Here is a 15,845-nt window from a genome sequence, read left to right as displayed (position 1 = left end):
GAATATATTATACCTAGAGTACATAAATATCTCCTAAAACCAACCTTTGCCAGATTCCAATAGCATCCAGCTCTGGATTCTTTTAACTGGCAATATAATCTGTAGTTACCAATGTTTCTTTATCACCAGGTAACACAGCTCAATCAGAGTCTGTCAACAAATATGGCTCTTCCATTTTTTGTTTTAATAGAAATTATTTGCCAGCATTAATTCTGAATTTTTTCTTCTTGTGGTTGCTGAGGACGAGAAATTTCTTTTGAAAGGAAGAGAGCAAGAAGGAAGGGAAACAGATTGGCTTTACAGCATTACGTTAGCAAATGCCACCGGATTAGTGGCAGGCATTTAATGAACTCTTTCACAGAGAAACCTGTAGTGCTGTCAGATTTTTGCCACTAACTAGGAATGTTATTATGGGTACACACACATGAAACCCAGCAGGGGACAAGTTTCAAGGGTGTACAGTAGGAAAGAAGAAAAGCAGGAAAACAAGTTCCACCTCTATTATTGATTGCCTGTAGCAAAAAATACCTTATGAGCTTGATATGTAAATATAATATACATAACATACTGTTTTAACTTCTCTTTTGGTAGATTTCTAATGATCATTCCTTCGCCAATCACTTTAGCAACATTTAATAGATTTCCTACTACAGCTACTTCTTTCTCCAGCATGTTCATTCTCATCCCACTCAAGCAAATTGTACTGATAGGACAGATGTCTTTGGCTTTCCAGAGAGTATTAACACAGACTGTTAACTTGTCAATAGGATTTGACTCTCCCCCTTAAGGCTGCTTTGCATGTCACTGTAGACAGAAGGAGCCTCCGTGTTGCTAAGCCAACTGCCCAGGTCTCCCTCCCGGGTGCAGGGATTCCCTGGCTCCATCAGGCCCTTCAGGCCAAGAAGCACAGGGCATCGGGACAGCAACAGAGCAGCACGGCTGGGCTGTCCAAGACCTGCAAAGCACAGCAGCTTTCTTGCAAGGGTACCTGATCAAGGTGGTACCATTTCAACAAGTGTCCTGGGCACAACACAGCAACATCTGCTGAGCAGCTCAAAGGCTTCACTTCTTTCTCTTACAAAGCACTGGTACGTGTGCGCAATATAGTTAGGCATAGTGCCTGTAGCTCCTAAGGACCTGGACCTACACCCTGACAGAGAAGAGTAAGAAAAGCATCTCTGGCATTATCTTATCCCTTCTTTTAACAGTTAAGGGAAGGGGGAACAAGAAAAGTGCCTCCGGCTTTATCTTACCCCTTCTTTTCACAGTTAAGGGGAGGGGGCGGGGAAGATGATCAAGCCATGATTATGATGCTTTGGAGCACAAGTTTTACAAAGTGTTTGTAGAGCCACAAATTCCTACTGACTGCAGGAAAGGACTGAGGTGCCACATAGATCTCAGGCATTCCTGAAGGGTCAAACCAGACTGGACTCTGCCAGAAGCTCTGCACTCCCATCCTCTCCCAAAAGATATCCATCACTCCAGCAGCAGAACAAATTGTAAATTGTTGCTTGTTTTGTACTGGAGGTGGCAGCTCTACTACACTTGAAACTGTTTCTCCAGAAGAGCATCTGCACCACCAGCCCTCTTCTCTGAGCATCCCGCAACGCAGCCGTAAAGGGTGACCCTAGCTCTGCACGATCCTTGCTAACAGATGGGACAAGGCAGTGCACCCACGGAGCACAACTGCCAGGCACCACAGCCTAATTCCTGAGCCCTGTTTACCCTCAACAGAGTAGTGTTGGGGTTATTTTGTTTCAAACAGTAATCTGCTGGAATAGCATGTTATATATTCCGAAAACTATACTAAACCTTTAGCATTTCCCGCTTTAAAAACAAATAAATGCAATACTGAGCTTAATATTTACACATAATTATTGCAGGGCTTCGACAATGAAAGGTAAATGCTAATTTCCGCTTTTTTGATTTCCCCTGGATCACAAAAAATAAGATTTAAATTTCTTCACTAATAAACAATTCTTCCTCATGAGATGTTATTTGACATGGAAGATATTTAGCTGCAATATCATTGACTCTGCCACCAGCTGTGAGCAGCACCATTTTAAGAATAATCAATGTTCTGCTGAAACCCCAGGATTTCAAATGGGAATCTTAATTAGGATTACTCCACAGCAATTCTTGAGGAAGGCTTGCCTTTTTATGCCAGTTTTTGCAAAGTGACACTTATTCGGATTATTATCTAATCTCTAAATGCTTTTTGAGATTTAGATTTTTAGCAGAAATTCAGTACTTTTTTCCTTACAGTTATATCATAACAAAATATTTCAGTTCACATAGCTACCAAGAGCTGTCTGAAAGAAAACAAAGCACATTAGGGGTACAAAGATATTTTAGTTGTGTAAGATTCAAGGAATCAGAATACATTCAATGTACTACAATATGTCAATTGTTTCGATAGCAAAGTCAAGTGTAATATATACCTCAACTATTTCTTTAACAAAGCTATTAAAATAGTGGTGGTGATGTGCTGCGAACAGGGTTTGCAAGGCTGTTTCAGGATATATCTACAATGAGACTGGCTAGGAGAGGATGTTTCTTCATCTTCATTCTTTTCCTCAGTTATATATGAGAAAGATTTCTTTCTCCTAGTCCTTTGAAAGACCAAGGAACATTGCAGAAAGTTTGCATCAGCAAAACTACTGCAGAGCTGTGCTATTCATGATCGAACTGAATTTTAAAATCTCCCAAACGTGTCACTAATGTGACAGCAAAAAATTTCACCCAATTTAGCACTCCACTGCCTTAGCCATGCATTTATAGATACATTTCATAACAAATTAGCATTGCACATCAGGTGCAATGGCCCTTTCCAAATCTGTAATTTGTTCCAACCAGTGACCGATATGTGATCAGGTATAAACACCTTCACAAACTGGTGAACACATCTGTAGCAGTTCAAACAGAGGAAGTGGAAGGTAGGAAGAACTTATTAATTTTTTTAAACCAATTATCAAAATGTAAATCACCACTACAGTAATATGGAATTAATCCTGAATTAGGGTCTGCTTCTCTTACTACTTGCTCTTTGCCATCCTTGTATCCTCATATTTATTACTACTACTCCTCAGCCTAACCCTTGCAAATTAATGAGAAAATGTCTCATATATTTTGATTTCCAAAACTATCTTGGGCTTCAAGCAAAGCAACATTGTGGGGGTTTTTGGGTTTGTTTTCTTTGTACTTGTTACCTCCAGAGAAATAAAAGCATTCCAGATTTTATAGATTAACCTTACATATTAAAGTGAAATATCAGATTGACTCCAATACAACAAAGGTTCACATCCTTTATTTTAAAAGTTGAAAAATTATTTTATTTAAAGATAAATACCAACATTAAAACATGGGAATATGCCTGAAACCAACTACCTTTCCCAGCTGTCACTTAGGATTTTCTTTAGAAGAAACCTTGCCTATGGACTCAAGGCACTAGTATTGCAGCAGGCCACCCCAAGCCCTGCCTTTCACGATCGATCACCTCTCTCGCCTGCCCTCTCCTGAAGGAAGGATGCTTAATCCATATTTGACAGACAGGAGGATTCTGGTTTCAAGGGAAAAACAATGCTGTTTCAAAACACGTCTTAAAAGCCTACTTACTCTCTCCAAATTTTGGGAACTTCATGACAATGCAGCCTTGGTTTAGCTACTTTCAGGTTGTGAAAATTCTCATGCAGATCCTTTTGCTTATATGAGGGAGTGACATGTAAACACAGCCTGTGAGTTCTTGCTGATGTTACTCAGGCATACCCCCTCTCTCATGGAAGGCAGTTGAATTGCATCCACAAGTTTACATTGCAAAATTTTGCAAAGTATATCAGTGAAGTCTTCTTATATGCTACAGTTTAATTTGACCTTTGATTGACTTATTTTAGAGGACATAATGTGACACGCTATTGCCCAGATGTCAGGTTGGCACCATAGTGCCCTCACAACCGTTATACCTATGTACATACGCTGCAAAGCAGGGAGGGTGAAGAAAAAAAAAAAAACAAAACAGCAAAACACCAAGGTAACGGCAGCCTGTAGAACTCTGCTGCAGTAAGTCACAATATTCTTACCAGTTTGAAAATTAGCATATTCAAAAAACATAGATATTCAGAGACTGAGACTCTTTTGTATGAAAAAGGTGATAACTGTTCACTGTAGAAATATTCTGAAAGAACTTTTCTGGTTTACACACCAGAAATACCCGTGTGCAATTAAAGTCCTGGACAGGAGATCTCAGGCAGTCTGCACTGACTCCACCACATGCTCCCAGAGCAAATCACAGTCCTTGTACACCCCACTTTCTTCTTGACAGAACTAATAAGGAATATTCTTTTTTATCCCATCCTTTGTGCTATCTACTTAGACTTTAAGATCTTAAAAACAGACTTCCTTATCAAATACTTTCCAGTGCTGAGTAGAGCAGACTTCCAATTTCTGTTAGAGCATTTAGAAGTCTCTATAATGCAGATAATAAAATAACTTTCCATGTCATAGCCTACAGTATTAAAAAAGAATTCAAGGATTTGGATGGATTATTTTCTATCCCAGCAAAATCAAATAAGCATGGAAGAGAATAAAAAGGTACAGACAGGTCTGCAAACCTTTCAAATGCTTGATCATTTCATTTTGAATATCAAGATGGTAAGTCTTCCTCCTGCAGGAGGAAAAGAAGCTTTACATATATTTCAGAAACTCAGGTGCAACTTAACACAGGTAACTGTGCTTCAAAGGTATAAAGCAGCCAGAGAAGGTCACTGTGCTACGGACATGGGGTTTGCACTTCTGCTCATTAAACCACAGATGCAGTATCAGGCTGAGCCAAGGACACAATTTAAATAAGGTATTCCTGTGGCTGAAATTATTTCAGAGTAGGAGACTCGGCATCCTTTCTCCAGTTCACTTCAAGTTTCCTAATATATGGAAATATTATTAGAAGTCAAATTTTCAAAAGGAGTCCAAAACTTGCACACACATCTTTGAACCATCTAGGGGCTGACTGTCAGAAGTACTGAGAGCTTGCAGTTTCAAACAGGTCTGAAGGGCTGGCAGACCAGCGGGGTCTCCAAGGACCACTTGAGGCAACAGACAAATGATCAGGCAGCCTCCCGGGGCCATAATCTGTGCTGCAGCTGCATCTGTGCTCGGTTATCACCAACAGCCAGGATTTATGATTACCTGGGATCAGTGAAAGGCAGGACCTCAGGACTAGACCCATGAAGGGTCTCAAGAACGTACTATATGAAATTTGGCTTGTATAGTTGTCCCAGCAACTGAGCCATCACACTGTGCAATTCAGTCCACCTGCTCATAGCCATCAATGTACACAGAGGCTCCCCACTCAGAGAGGAAATACGAGCAAGATGCTGCAGCTAGGTATTGACAGGGGACGCCCCAAATACATGTTGGACATGACAATTTCCAGACACCTGCCCTCCAGAGTCAAACTTAATAGATGTGAATTAGGTCTTTAAGCTTCCTATACAAATACCTGGGATTTTTAATAACTCAAGATATTTTCAGGGGAAGTTTTGAGTACAAATGTACACATTAAATCCCAAACTTCTCCCACAAAATAGGCACATAAAATGTTCTCTATTCAGGAATCAAAATCCTAAGCACCCTCTTGGTATTAAATCCTAACTTACACAGTTCAAGGATAGAGCAGGGACTGCCTAGAGCAGATCTGGCTTTAGTTCCTCTCTCTGAAGGGATTCAAAGTACTTCTCATGAGAATACCTTTTCAAACCAGAAACTATATTGGTCAAGGCACTCTCAAACTTGAAATTACAACTGAACTAAGCTAGAAAGAGCTTATGGGCTAGGTACTTTCAGAACTTAAGTCCTGGATTCTGTTAGTCACCCTAAAGGCTATTAACAGACTTCATTAAAAGCACCCTCAAAACAGAAATCAAGACTTGCAAACAAGTTTCTTACCTGGTAGACTACAGAGTCACTCTTGCTTTTATGCTTTAAAAAGAGTAGCTGAGCCAGAGACAGAGAACTAAAACACCTTCACTACCATACACTGGTCCTACTTACTAGAAGAGGCGAGGTGTAGAATCAAATTCCTTTTCCTCCCAGCACACAGATGGTAGAAGGCATCCAACGTTTATCCCCTACATGCTAAATTGTTCTTGGAACCACCAGACAGCCATATAAAAAGGCGGCACGTTCCTTTTTCTCTGGTTTGGAAAGAAAGAAGCAACTAGAGCAGGTCTGATGGACTAAGACCACAAGAAGCCACAGCACAAAAACTGACTTAATTTGTGTTTCTTGTTTGGATTTAATAATGAATCAGGCATTGAACTACTTGGTCCTGCCAAGACAGTTGTCACACTTGGAATGTATGAAAGCAAAAGTATATGCTTAGAGAGTTGGACAGGAGCACAAGGATTGCATTTTTGTGAACTTGTATTTAAATATCTAAATTTGCATGTAAAAAAAATAAATAATCAGAATTGTCCCAAAGTTGCAGCCGTTTCCAAAACTCCAGCAATAACCCTGTGTTCCAGTACCCAGGTAAAAATTAATTAGTTTATTAACTTGCCTTAATAAAACCATAACAATACTTCCTGACCTCAGTTAACCTGCAATAAAAACTAGGTAGTTGCAAAGTACTCTGATGTTGTTTGCTACAAAAGGTATAGCCTTGACCCTGCAAAACTTCAAGAACATAAGTGACTGTTATAAAGACAAAAGTGAAGCTTCACAATGAGTATGAAGTTAAACACAGGACCATCTGGCCAGTTTTGCATAAAAGTGTTTTTTTTAAAATTTAAAATTAAATTTAAAATTTTCTTTAAAATAGAAAGTTGTCAGTGCACAGATAAATGTCTTGCATGTGGTTGGGAACAAAAGGGATCAACTATGAAAATGTAATATGGAAAATAAAACAAACCACAAAAGAAACCCTGAAACCTCAAAACCTCAGTATCTAGTGGTTTATGAGTGTCATCCCAATAGAAGATCTCAAACCACTTGTCTTCACACCTCATTTCTTAAACACCAAAAATCAGTTTCTAAACAAAAATTATACAAATTTCAGGATGAAAGTTGATTTCTAACGTCTACATACTTTCTATCATGACCACCCCAAGCAATTCTCCTTTTTTTTGCCCCACCAGCGTCACTAATCTTGGAAATCCATCAAAAAGGTAACATTTTCCTTAAGATACTACTCCTTGTATACACATTTAGTTTCTCACTTTTTGGCATAAAGAATTAAGAAAAAATGTACAAACAATCCTGACACATGTCTAAATTATTCACTTAGGAGCAAGGAGCACCATTCTGCCTTTAACACATTTCAACCTATCCCTCCAGCCCAAACGTGACACATTATGAAGAAATAAAACCTTGCCAATAGGTTTATAGACATTGGTATCAAGACGCTGATAACATCTAGTACAATATTAAATAATATTACACTTATCAGCAAGATTTCCTGAATAATAACGACTAATACTTCAGCACCACTTCTGTAACGTGACCTTCAACTTACTGCATTATATTCAGATTGGTACTTCACACATAATTGCATAGGAGTGTCCTGTAAAAGTTACTTCACTGAAGCATTCTGCAATGTTGTACTTGAAAGCAACTATTTCATCATCATTGGACAAGCAATCTTTTTCCATACACACCTTTTTGGTTTGTATTTTTTTATAAAAAAATAAAAGAAAGAATTGACTACTTATTTCAGATTAATGCCCTTGAGTTCTGTCTCACATGTTTTCATGGAAGTAAAGCATGTACTAAGATGTAGGCACGTCCTGGAGTGTTTTACTAAATACAGTCAGTATTAGAAAACAATGATGTGTGTAGACTCAGTTAAAACACTAACAGAATATTCTCACATTTTAGAAAACCTTTTTCCAATCTCACTTATTATTCACTATTTTGTGGATGTTACCAGTTGTGTGGACAGGTCTCTTGTCACTGACATGCAGCAAGTGCTTCTGACTTTGTAAAGCTCATCACAAATAACATACTTCAAAGTGCTGTGAAATTCTTACACCTTGAGGAATCTTTGCTCTGTGATAACTCACCTTTTAATAATCTTTAGTATTGACCCTGATCTACTTTCGATGAGACAGAAACTGACGGAGTCCTCAAAGACCGAAGGGATACATTTTAAAACACGCTAACATGTTTCAACACTATAAATAATGTCTGTTTTGAAAATGCTTATCAGTTTGTTTATTTTTAAGAGAAAGACATCCTTGCTGCAGATTTGGACGTAACGCATTTTCTTATCTTGTGGCTTTTCTGACCTTTTCAATTACTTCATGTAATATTTGTGAAGAAACAAAGATATTCACAGTGTATGTGCTAAACCACAAGGAAGTAGAGACATCATTCTGAAGGTATTAGAAATATACTAGATACTTTATAGATGTACACAAACAATTTTGGCTGTTCTTACCCAGTGAACTGAATGTTTACTTTAGTAGCCTTTACCCAGTGAACTGAATGTTTACTTTAGTAGCCTGATTTTTCTATGAAACAACGTTATTACAAAGTTTTGTAAATAAATTTCTCTGCTCTAGTCAATATTCATTATAAATATCTCTTTAACTTTACATACTTAACAATTATCCCTCCAGTTACAGTCAGATAGCTTCTACAATATAATGTATCATGCATGATAAGCATGATTCAAACGTCATTTAATTGACTTAAAGACTATGATTTTAAAAGACCAGGTCAGGCCCAAGGATAGTTAATCATGCCCTTAATGAGCATGAACTGCAGCCACTTGCAGCCACGAGACCTTTAACTGATCAGAAGCATACCTGCTTTACTTGATTGGCATTTTTTCTTGATGCCTGCAGCATCACAGGAGCTAAGAGAGCACTACTCCGATAGAAGCTTTACAAATGAATAATATTAAGTAGAACAAGGGGCTCCTTGAGCAACGAAGTTAATATCAGCTTTATTTCCTACAGATTTGTATATACACTTGACAAGAGCACTGAGTGAAGCTTCTTCTATGGAGAATTTGTAAAGGCTTACAGTCACATCATCCACACTCCCTGGCTCTAAGAGCACTTGAGAGCAGGTACAGCTGCAGCACCACTGGAGGACACCTCTGGGATCCTCACCTTTGCCTGGCTGTTTATAAAACTCTAGGAAGAGGTTATATTTGGGATCTTTCCCCACTATCACATCTGGCTAAAATGAGCCAAAGTGGAGGAGGCAGGCAGAGTGATTCATACAGACCCACTTCCCTTAAGAAAACTGAAAAAGGTCCAGGACAACCTGCTGAAAAGGCAAACTACCCCAAAAGGATTAAAAAGTGAGCTAAAAGCCCTCAGTTGCTCAGACAGAGCCCTCGTGCTAGTGTTAGGGTTTCGCATCAGAGGCTCCCATTTCAGTCACCATGTTCGTGTCTTACACAAGATTTCCTCCCTTCCCTCCCTGCCGTGCGAAAGACCCTCACATAACAAAAGGGGGAACCAGCACCCTGGCAAAACCAGTGGCGTGTGGGCCAAAGCCAGAAAGATTATTTGCTCTTTCCAGTTGGCAGTGTCATTTCTAGCAATGTCACGTAAAACATGTTCAGGCTTCTATATTGCCTTATGAAGTATGTTGTGCCCAGGCGTTGGTATTGGCTCCTTCTCTTTTTATTTGAAGTTGGGAGAAAGAAAAGGTGTCAGGGACTTTGCTTGTAAAAGACACTTTCAAGGCTCACCAGGAACTGTTTCCAGTAAGACCTTACACTGCACTCTCATGCTGAGCAAATGATAAACACCCCAAAAGCCAGACAGAAGGAATCCTGCCCTGAGAGCATTTCCCCTCTGCTCCCCCCACCCCCCACCCCGCCGAGTTCTCACAGTTTACAGTGAAATAACAGATTAACTAGTTGAGCAATTTACCAAAGGTTGCTCAAATTATGCCATAAATTCATCTCCGCAGGTCCAGCGAGGCTTTATGACACCTGACAGACAGAGCCCATTCCTGGCGCTAAAACCCCAGCAACAACAACAACAAAAAAGCCAGATCTCGTTTGGCGACCAGGGAGGCTCCCACCGCCCTCCCCGCGGACCTTCCGCCCGCCGTGCAGGGGGACGGAGCGGCCCCCGCCGAGCCCCGCGCACCGCCCCTGCCCGCTGCCCCGGGGCTCCCACCTGAAGAAAAGTTTGGAGAAGATGTTCGCCTTCTCTAGGGGGGACCTCTGCATGGTGCCCGGGGCTGCGGTGTCGGTGCGGAACAGGGGGGGGGACGGGACTGGCGGCAGCCGCTAATCGCCGACACCTCGCTCGCCCGCTCCGCTCACTCCCGCCGCTCTCCCACCTTATCCGCTCGGCCGGCGCTGATGTCACCGCCTGCAGCTCCTGCCCCGGCCCCTCTCCCCGCCTCTGCTTTGCCCAGGTTCAAAAGCGGGAGGGCCGGGGCCCCGGCCCCCGCCTTGCCCGCGCCTCCCCTGCCGCGCCCCGGCACCGCGCCCCGCGGCTCCCCCCGCGGCCGCCCTCTCCTCCCCGGCTCCCCGCCGGCTTTCAGCCAGCCCGTTACCTCCACCTGCCGACTCTGCTTCGCCACTCGCCCCACGCCGGGCCCCCAGCCTGGCCCCCCCAGCACTATCCCCTCGCCCGACCGCGGCCGCGGGGGAGAAAACACCGCTCCAGACGCGCCCCTCGCCCCGGGGCACGGAGCCCCCCTGCCCCCCCCCTCGCTCCCCGAGCGCGCAGCTCCCCGCCGCAGAGCTCGCCCCAGCACACCGGCCGCTGCTGGCAAACCCCCCGAGACCCGCGGAACCGCAGCGGGGCTTGGCTTTGGTGGGCACCCCGAGCCAGAAGCCCCGCACCTGTGCGTGGTCCCGCGGGAGCGACCCGAGGGGGGAACCCCCGGGGGCGGCGAGCGCTATCACACCCGCGTTACAACACACGGGCGTCGGGTTGACGAGTTTTCTGGCAGGCGCAGCCCCCCGGAGCGAGAGGACGGGGAGCTGAGGGCAGAGCGGTGCACGTTCAGCCCCAGCACCCGGGTTCGACACCGAAGCCGGTCCCGGGGCGCTGCACACGTGCCGCGGGGGCAGACTCGCCGCTTTCGGAGTGCGCGGCAGAGAGCGGGCTTAAAACAAGGCAAAGATGACAAGAAGCAGAAAAACCAACCTGTGCTTTAATTGTGTATAAGGCTTAATTTTATTTAATGTTTTCTCATGAAATTTAGACACTCAAGTTTCCTTTCACTTCTGTAACTTAAAAAAACATGGACGAGCAAGGTCACGCTTCCCCAAGCACGCAGCCGTTCCCCTCTAACGTGGCTCTCTAAAGAGGCAAATGTGCTTCTCCATGGACTCACAGATGGTGCCGCAGTTTAACCAGCTGTTCCTCTTCGCAAACTTCGCGGACATTTTTTTATTTCACCGCTTCTCGCTGCACCCTGCTGTGTTCTCATCAGGAATTTCTCTTTGCCTCGGCACCTCTCCCTCGCAGGCTGCGGGTAGCTACGAAGCGCCCTCTTGCCCCGTCCCCGCACCGGGCTCCTCTGTGCCTCAGCCCTCCTTCGGATCCTTCGCCACTCCGCTCCGTTAATGACAAAACCAGCCAGAGACACGGGGCAGGCAGGACTCCAGGAAACTGTCCGCACTTTATCATGTCCTCGGACAATGCGTACAGGCAGGGCTGAACCCGCCGCGCTCCAGGACAGCGCCGCGGAGCCCTTCGGCCTCCTGCCACCTAGTGGAGCCGCGCCCGGGCCGGCACCCCGCACCGCACCGCACCGCACCGGGCCCGGCCCCTCGGGCGCTTGGTGCCGGGAGGGCACCTCCCGCCGCGCCCAGCCATCAGGATGCTCAAGCAGCATCCCAGGTCCCATTCAGGTCCCTCCTCTGCCGGAGCAGGGGCAGGGCCGGGATCCCCCACGCTCCCATCCACCTCCGAAGGAAGGTCTTTGGGTAGACCCCGGCATGCAGATCACCCAAGTCTCCAAAATTCTTTCAGTTCGTTAGAAAATCGTGAGATGCTCATAATCTAAAGGCAGGCTGGAAACCGAGTCTGCTCGGCAATACACACCCCCCTGCTACGGGCTCTTCCCCTTGCTAGCCTTTGGATCTCTGCTGCAGGTGAACAGAGCAGAAACCGAGCACAGGATTAGACTTTTTTTCTGTAATTTACTTTCAAAAGGGAGGTATGTTAGACATCTAAAACCTTCCCTGGATCAGGTCCAATCTGCTTGAAATGTCAATGGCTAATGGAGTGTTTTTCCTAACGGTATCTCCCTGTTGCTGTCACCACCAGAGCTGACTTAAAAGCACTTGTAGCAAATTTGGGACTAACAAATCAGTCATTTTGACTATGGAATTTTTTACATACAAAATTCCACCACCTTTCATACATCAAGCTCTCTAGATCCCTAATTTTGAACATTCCTTCTCTAAACTTAGAGTATTTCTTTGCCCACTTCCTTAAGTACCAGCTACGGCTGTGCTCAGCCCCCCCAGAGCCCAGGGAGTGATTACTTCCCCGCTCTGTGATCCAACAGCTTTGCAAACAACTCAACTACTTTCACACACACCCCCCCCCCCCCAGTCACCAACTCCTAACTAGTTGCATTTTAGAGTTATTTTTCTTGTAATTTTCCTCGTGACTGTTTCCACAAAGTTTCCACTGGTACATTTACTTACCTTTTTTTTTAACTGAACATTTTGTAGTTTCAGAGCAACTGTTATTCCCAGTCTCAGGGATCTTGAACATATCCCGCTGACATGAATGCGAAACTTGTCATTAGCATTACTGTGAGTAGGAATAAATCATAATATTTCTATTCTCTCTACGGACTGAAATATCTCTAATTTTAATATTATTGATGAATTTCATTTACATGATTTCTTTTACTTCTACAGAAATGCGACCTGACAGGACAACAGCTACTTTATCCTTTAACTGCATCCACATCCACCACCTATCTGGCTTCACTCCGTATCTCTGAAGATGTAGTGAGGCCGAGTTACAGAACCAGGTGGCACAGGGACAGGAGGACGAGACAAGGCTGGTTTCCTGTGCCACCGCTGCGGTAACTCTGGCTACCGCACTTGTGTGGGCGAACCTCAACCAGGCGAGAACCAGCGTGCCGTGGTCAGCCCGGAGTCACGCACATGGGTAACAGCCTGGTTGGTCAGACGCTTCCATGGTCACGGCAACTTGACGTGGTTTATACCCTGAGGGCTGTAAACCCGGCCGCTCCTGCCCTTGGGTGCACATTCCCCCTCCCCTCCAGGGCCACCAGACTGCCCCTAAAGCTGCTTAAAGCTTCTGGTCCAGCTGAAACCCCCCCGCCCAAGTGGCGCATTTACAGTGGGATCTGAACTCAGGAGGAGGAAAACTCGCTTAACGCTGGTGCTGAGGTAGCAAGGGTACGAACCCCACGGCCAGGGGCAAGGCAGGAGAAAGGCAGGGCAGGGGGAAGACTGGCTTTGGCTGCCATGGAGTCACCAACGGAATTTTGCATTCCCTTTCCCAGGTACGGCAACACATCAGGGGTTTGGAGCTTTTCTGAGTTTTATTCAGCTGATTTTCAAGGGTAGAAGAAATTAATTATACTTGAATCTTTGATTAGCTAATGTCAATGGACAAAGGGGCAGAAATTTGTGGAAAGAGTATGATCATATTAAACACCATCTCCTTCGAAAATGAAGCTGAAGAGCTGCCAAAAGGAGCACTTTAAGTCATTGAGTTTTTGTTGCTGCTTAAAATGAAGAAGTGTTTTGTTCAGTCTTGTCATTCCCAACTTCTGAAAACTTCATTCTTTAAAATAGCCCTGACATTAAAAAAACGGTTCTTTGCTGCAAGGATAGGGAGAGAGAAAAGAGGTACCAAGATTAAGTTTATTTTCTTTTTTTGGTGGTTCAAGCAACCAAATCTATCAATCAAATTTCTAACCAACCCTCAAATTTTTCCAAATCTTTTAATTAACTGGAAACTATTTTAATTGCAATGTTCCATTCAACCCAAAAGCAGTCTGGTCTATTCTGCAGATTTTTTTTTTTTTTTTTTTTTTTTTAATAAAAGCAGAGAAGTTGATCCACAAATCTGACAATGTTCTTTCCCTCAAGCTTCCCTGTGCCCAGCCGGACTCTAGCACACCTGGGTGCACTTCCTCATTCCAAGTGATTTAAATAATGGTGGGAGACCATGCTTCAAATCCTCTTAGATGAATGCCCTTAAGATACGGGTCAGGTGCAGCTCCTCAATATCTCTCGTGAAATGGCTTAACTTCATCTAACTTCCAACTATTCTTGGGAGCAGGAAAAGCAGCCTGGCCACCTTTCCATCAGGTAGGGCTTTACCTTACAGTTTTCATTTACAAAGAAAAAATGATTGTCTCAGAGCTGCTCACACACCAAGGTAGAGACAACCTTAAAAAGGGTTCAAAATGGTAAAGCAGTAATGATGAAAGAACTTTTGTCAACTAGAATTATACGTATAATTTAATATTCAACAAAAGCATTCTACCTGATGGCTTACAGATACCCGTTCTCAGCTGCTGAAGTCCCCACAGCACTCTCTGGTTGTGGATAGCAATGTCTCACTTTTCATATTGCTTGTCAGTTTTGGCTTATAGTACTATGAATTCCAAAGACCTTCTCTACTCCCAGGAAATGAAAACTGAATCATAACCAAGATAGAAGCTATTCACAGACAGTTACCAGGCAAATAGATCTGGAGTTCGCATTCGTAGTACTTTTATGATGCAGATGGACAGAATATTCTGGTTTTAGATGCAGAAGATGCCAGGCTGACAGTTGCTGGATCCATTTACATAAGCAAAAACTGTATCCCAATGCATTGTCTTAATACTGCTAAAATTGCTTCAACCAATGCTTTCAGTGTTTGCAGATTAAGATTCCTAATCTGTGCACACCAGGTATTTCTGGCAAGCAGTCATGCATGCTTTCCCACATTGCATCATCAGTATCTGACTATGTCAATTCAACACATGGTCTCAATAAATCCTGAAAACAGGAAAATTAGTTTTCCAGGGAAACTAAGCAGATCTTCTACCAGGCATGTACTTCTGTGATAAAAGGTGGGAGGTGAATTACTATGAAAGTACCTGACCCTTCACTCTGGACAGGCAAAATGGGCAGAAGATGACATTTTGATAAGCTCTTGCGTGGAAATCATGAAAGGGAAAACAGCAACGAACACATCACAGGCCTGATGCAAGGACAGAAGAATATCTGTGTGTTGGTGTTTAGTGCAACATATACTGAATTCGCAGAGGTTGATTCTACAGACACTCCAGGCCAACATCTTCACAGCACTTCAAACTGCATATAGTTTTCAACAAAAATTAGAACACCACATTAGAAGGAACCATCAGGCAAAAGTCAGACATGTTCACATGCAGCTATTTGGTCTAGGAAGTTACAACTGCAAGAATACCTTTCTAAACGGGAAGGTATTTTTAAGCCTTTTGAAATTGTTGATGCACAATAAGTGAAGTGAAAATGTATTATTTCATTCAGAAGCACAGGATTCTGTGACAATCCATTTCTATTTGTACTGATGGATGAACCCCAGTGCATCAAAATCAGTACAAACTTTTAGATCTGCTCAAGTGTCATCTTCATCTGCCTTGCTACACAATCTATCAAAGTACTCACTGAGGTCTTGCTGATTAAGCTTACATCGAATAAAGTCCTGGAGGAACTAGAACCTGAGAAGAGGAAGTTTACAATGTGGCCTTGATTATGTAAGAAAGTCATATTACTCTTTTTTAAGCAAGATTTCTAAAAGATTTGTTAAAATGGTAAAAGTTCTGCTGGTAGTAACCCTCACAATACCAAGATTTGTGGAGTGTTTCATCAGTTTGGACGCAGTTTAACTGGAAAT

The 15,845-nt window shown here is 43.4% G+C and overlaps 1 protein-coding gene across 1 annotated transcript in view; it reads right to left on the bottom strand.

Moving 5' to 3' along the window:
• Positions 1-10,189, bottom strand: part of CFTR (CF transmembrane conductance regulator) — a 91,359-nt gene extending 81,170 nt beyond the window's left edge. The window contains exon 1 of the mRNA XM_086473119.1: positions 10,137-10,189. Within this exon, the coding sequence (XP_086329245.1) occupies positions 10,137-10,189 (53 nt within the window). The remainder of the gene's footprint in view (positions 1-10,136) is intronic.
• Between the last annotated feature and the right edge of the window lie 5,656 nt (positions 10,190-15,845).

This window comes from Leptosomus discolor, chromosome 1, assembly GCF_034619465.1.
Source record: "Leptosomus discolor isolate bLepDis1 chromosome 1, bLepDis1.hap2, whole genome shotgun sequence".
Classification (NCBI taxonomy): Eukaryota; Metazoa; Chordata; class Aves; order Leptosomiformes; family Leptosomidae; genus Leptosomus; species Leptosomus discolor.
Note: the sequence above shows the minus strand (reverse complement) of the source record. Positions and strands in the feature narration are given on the sequence as shown.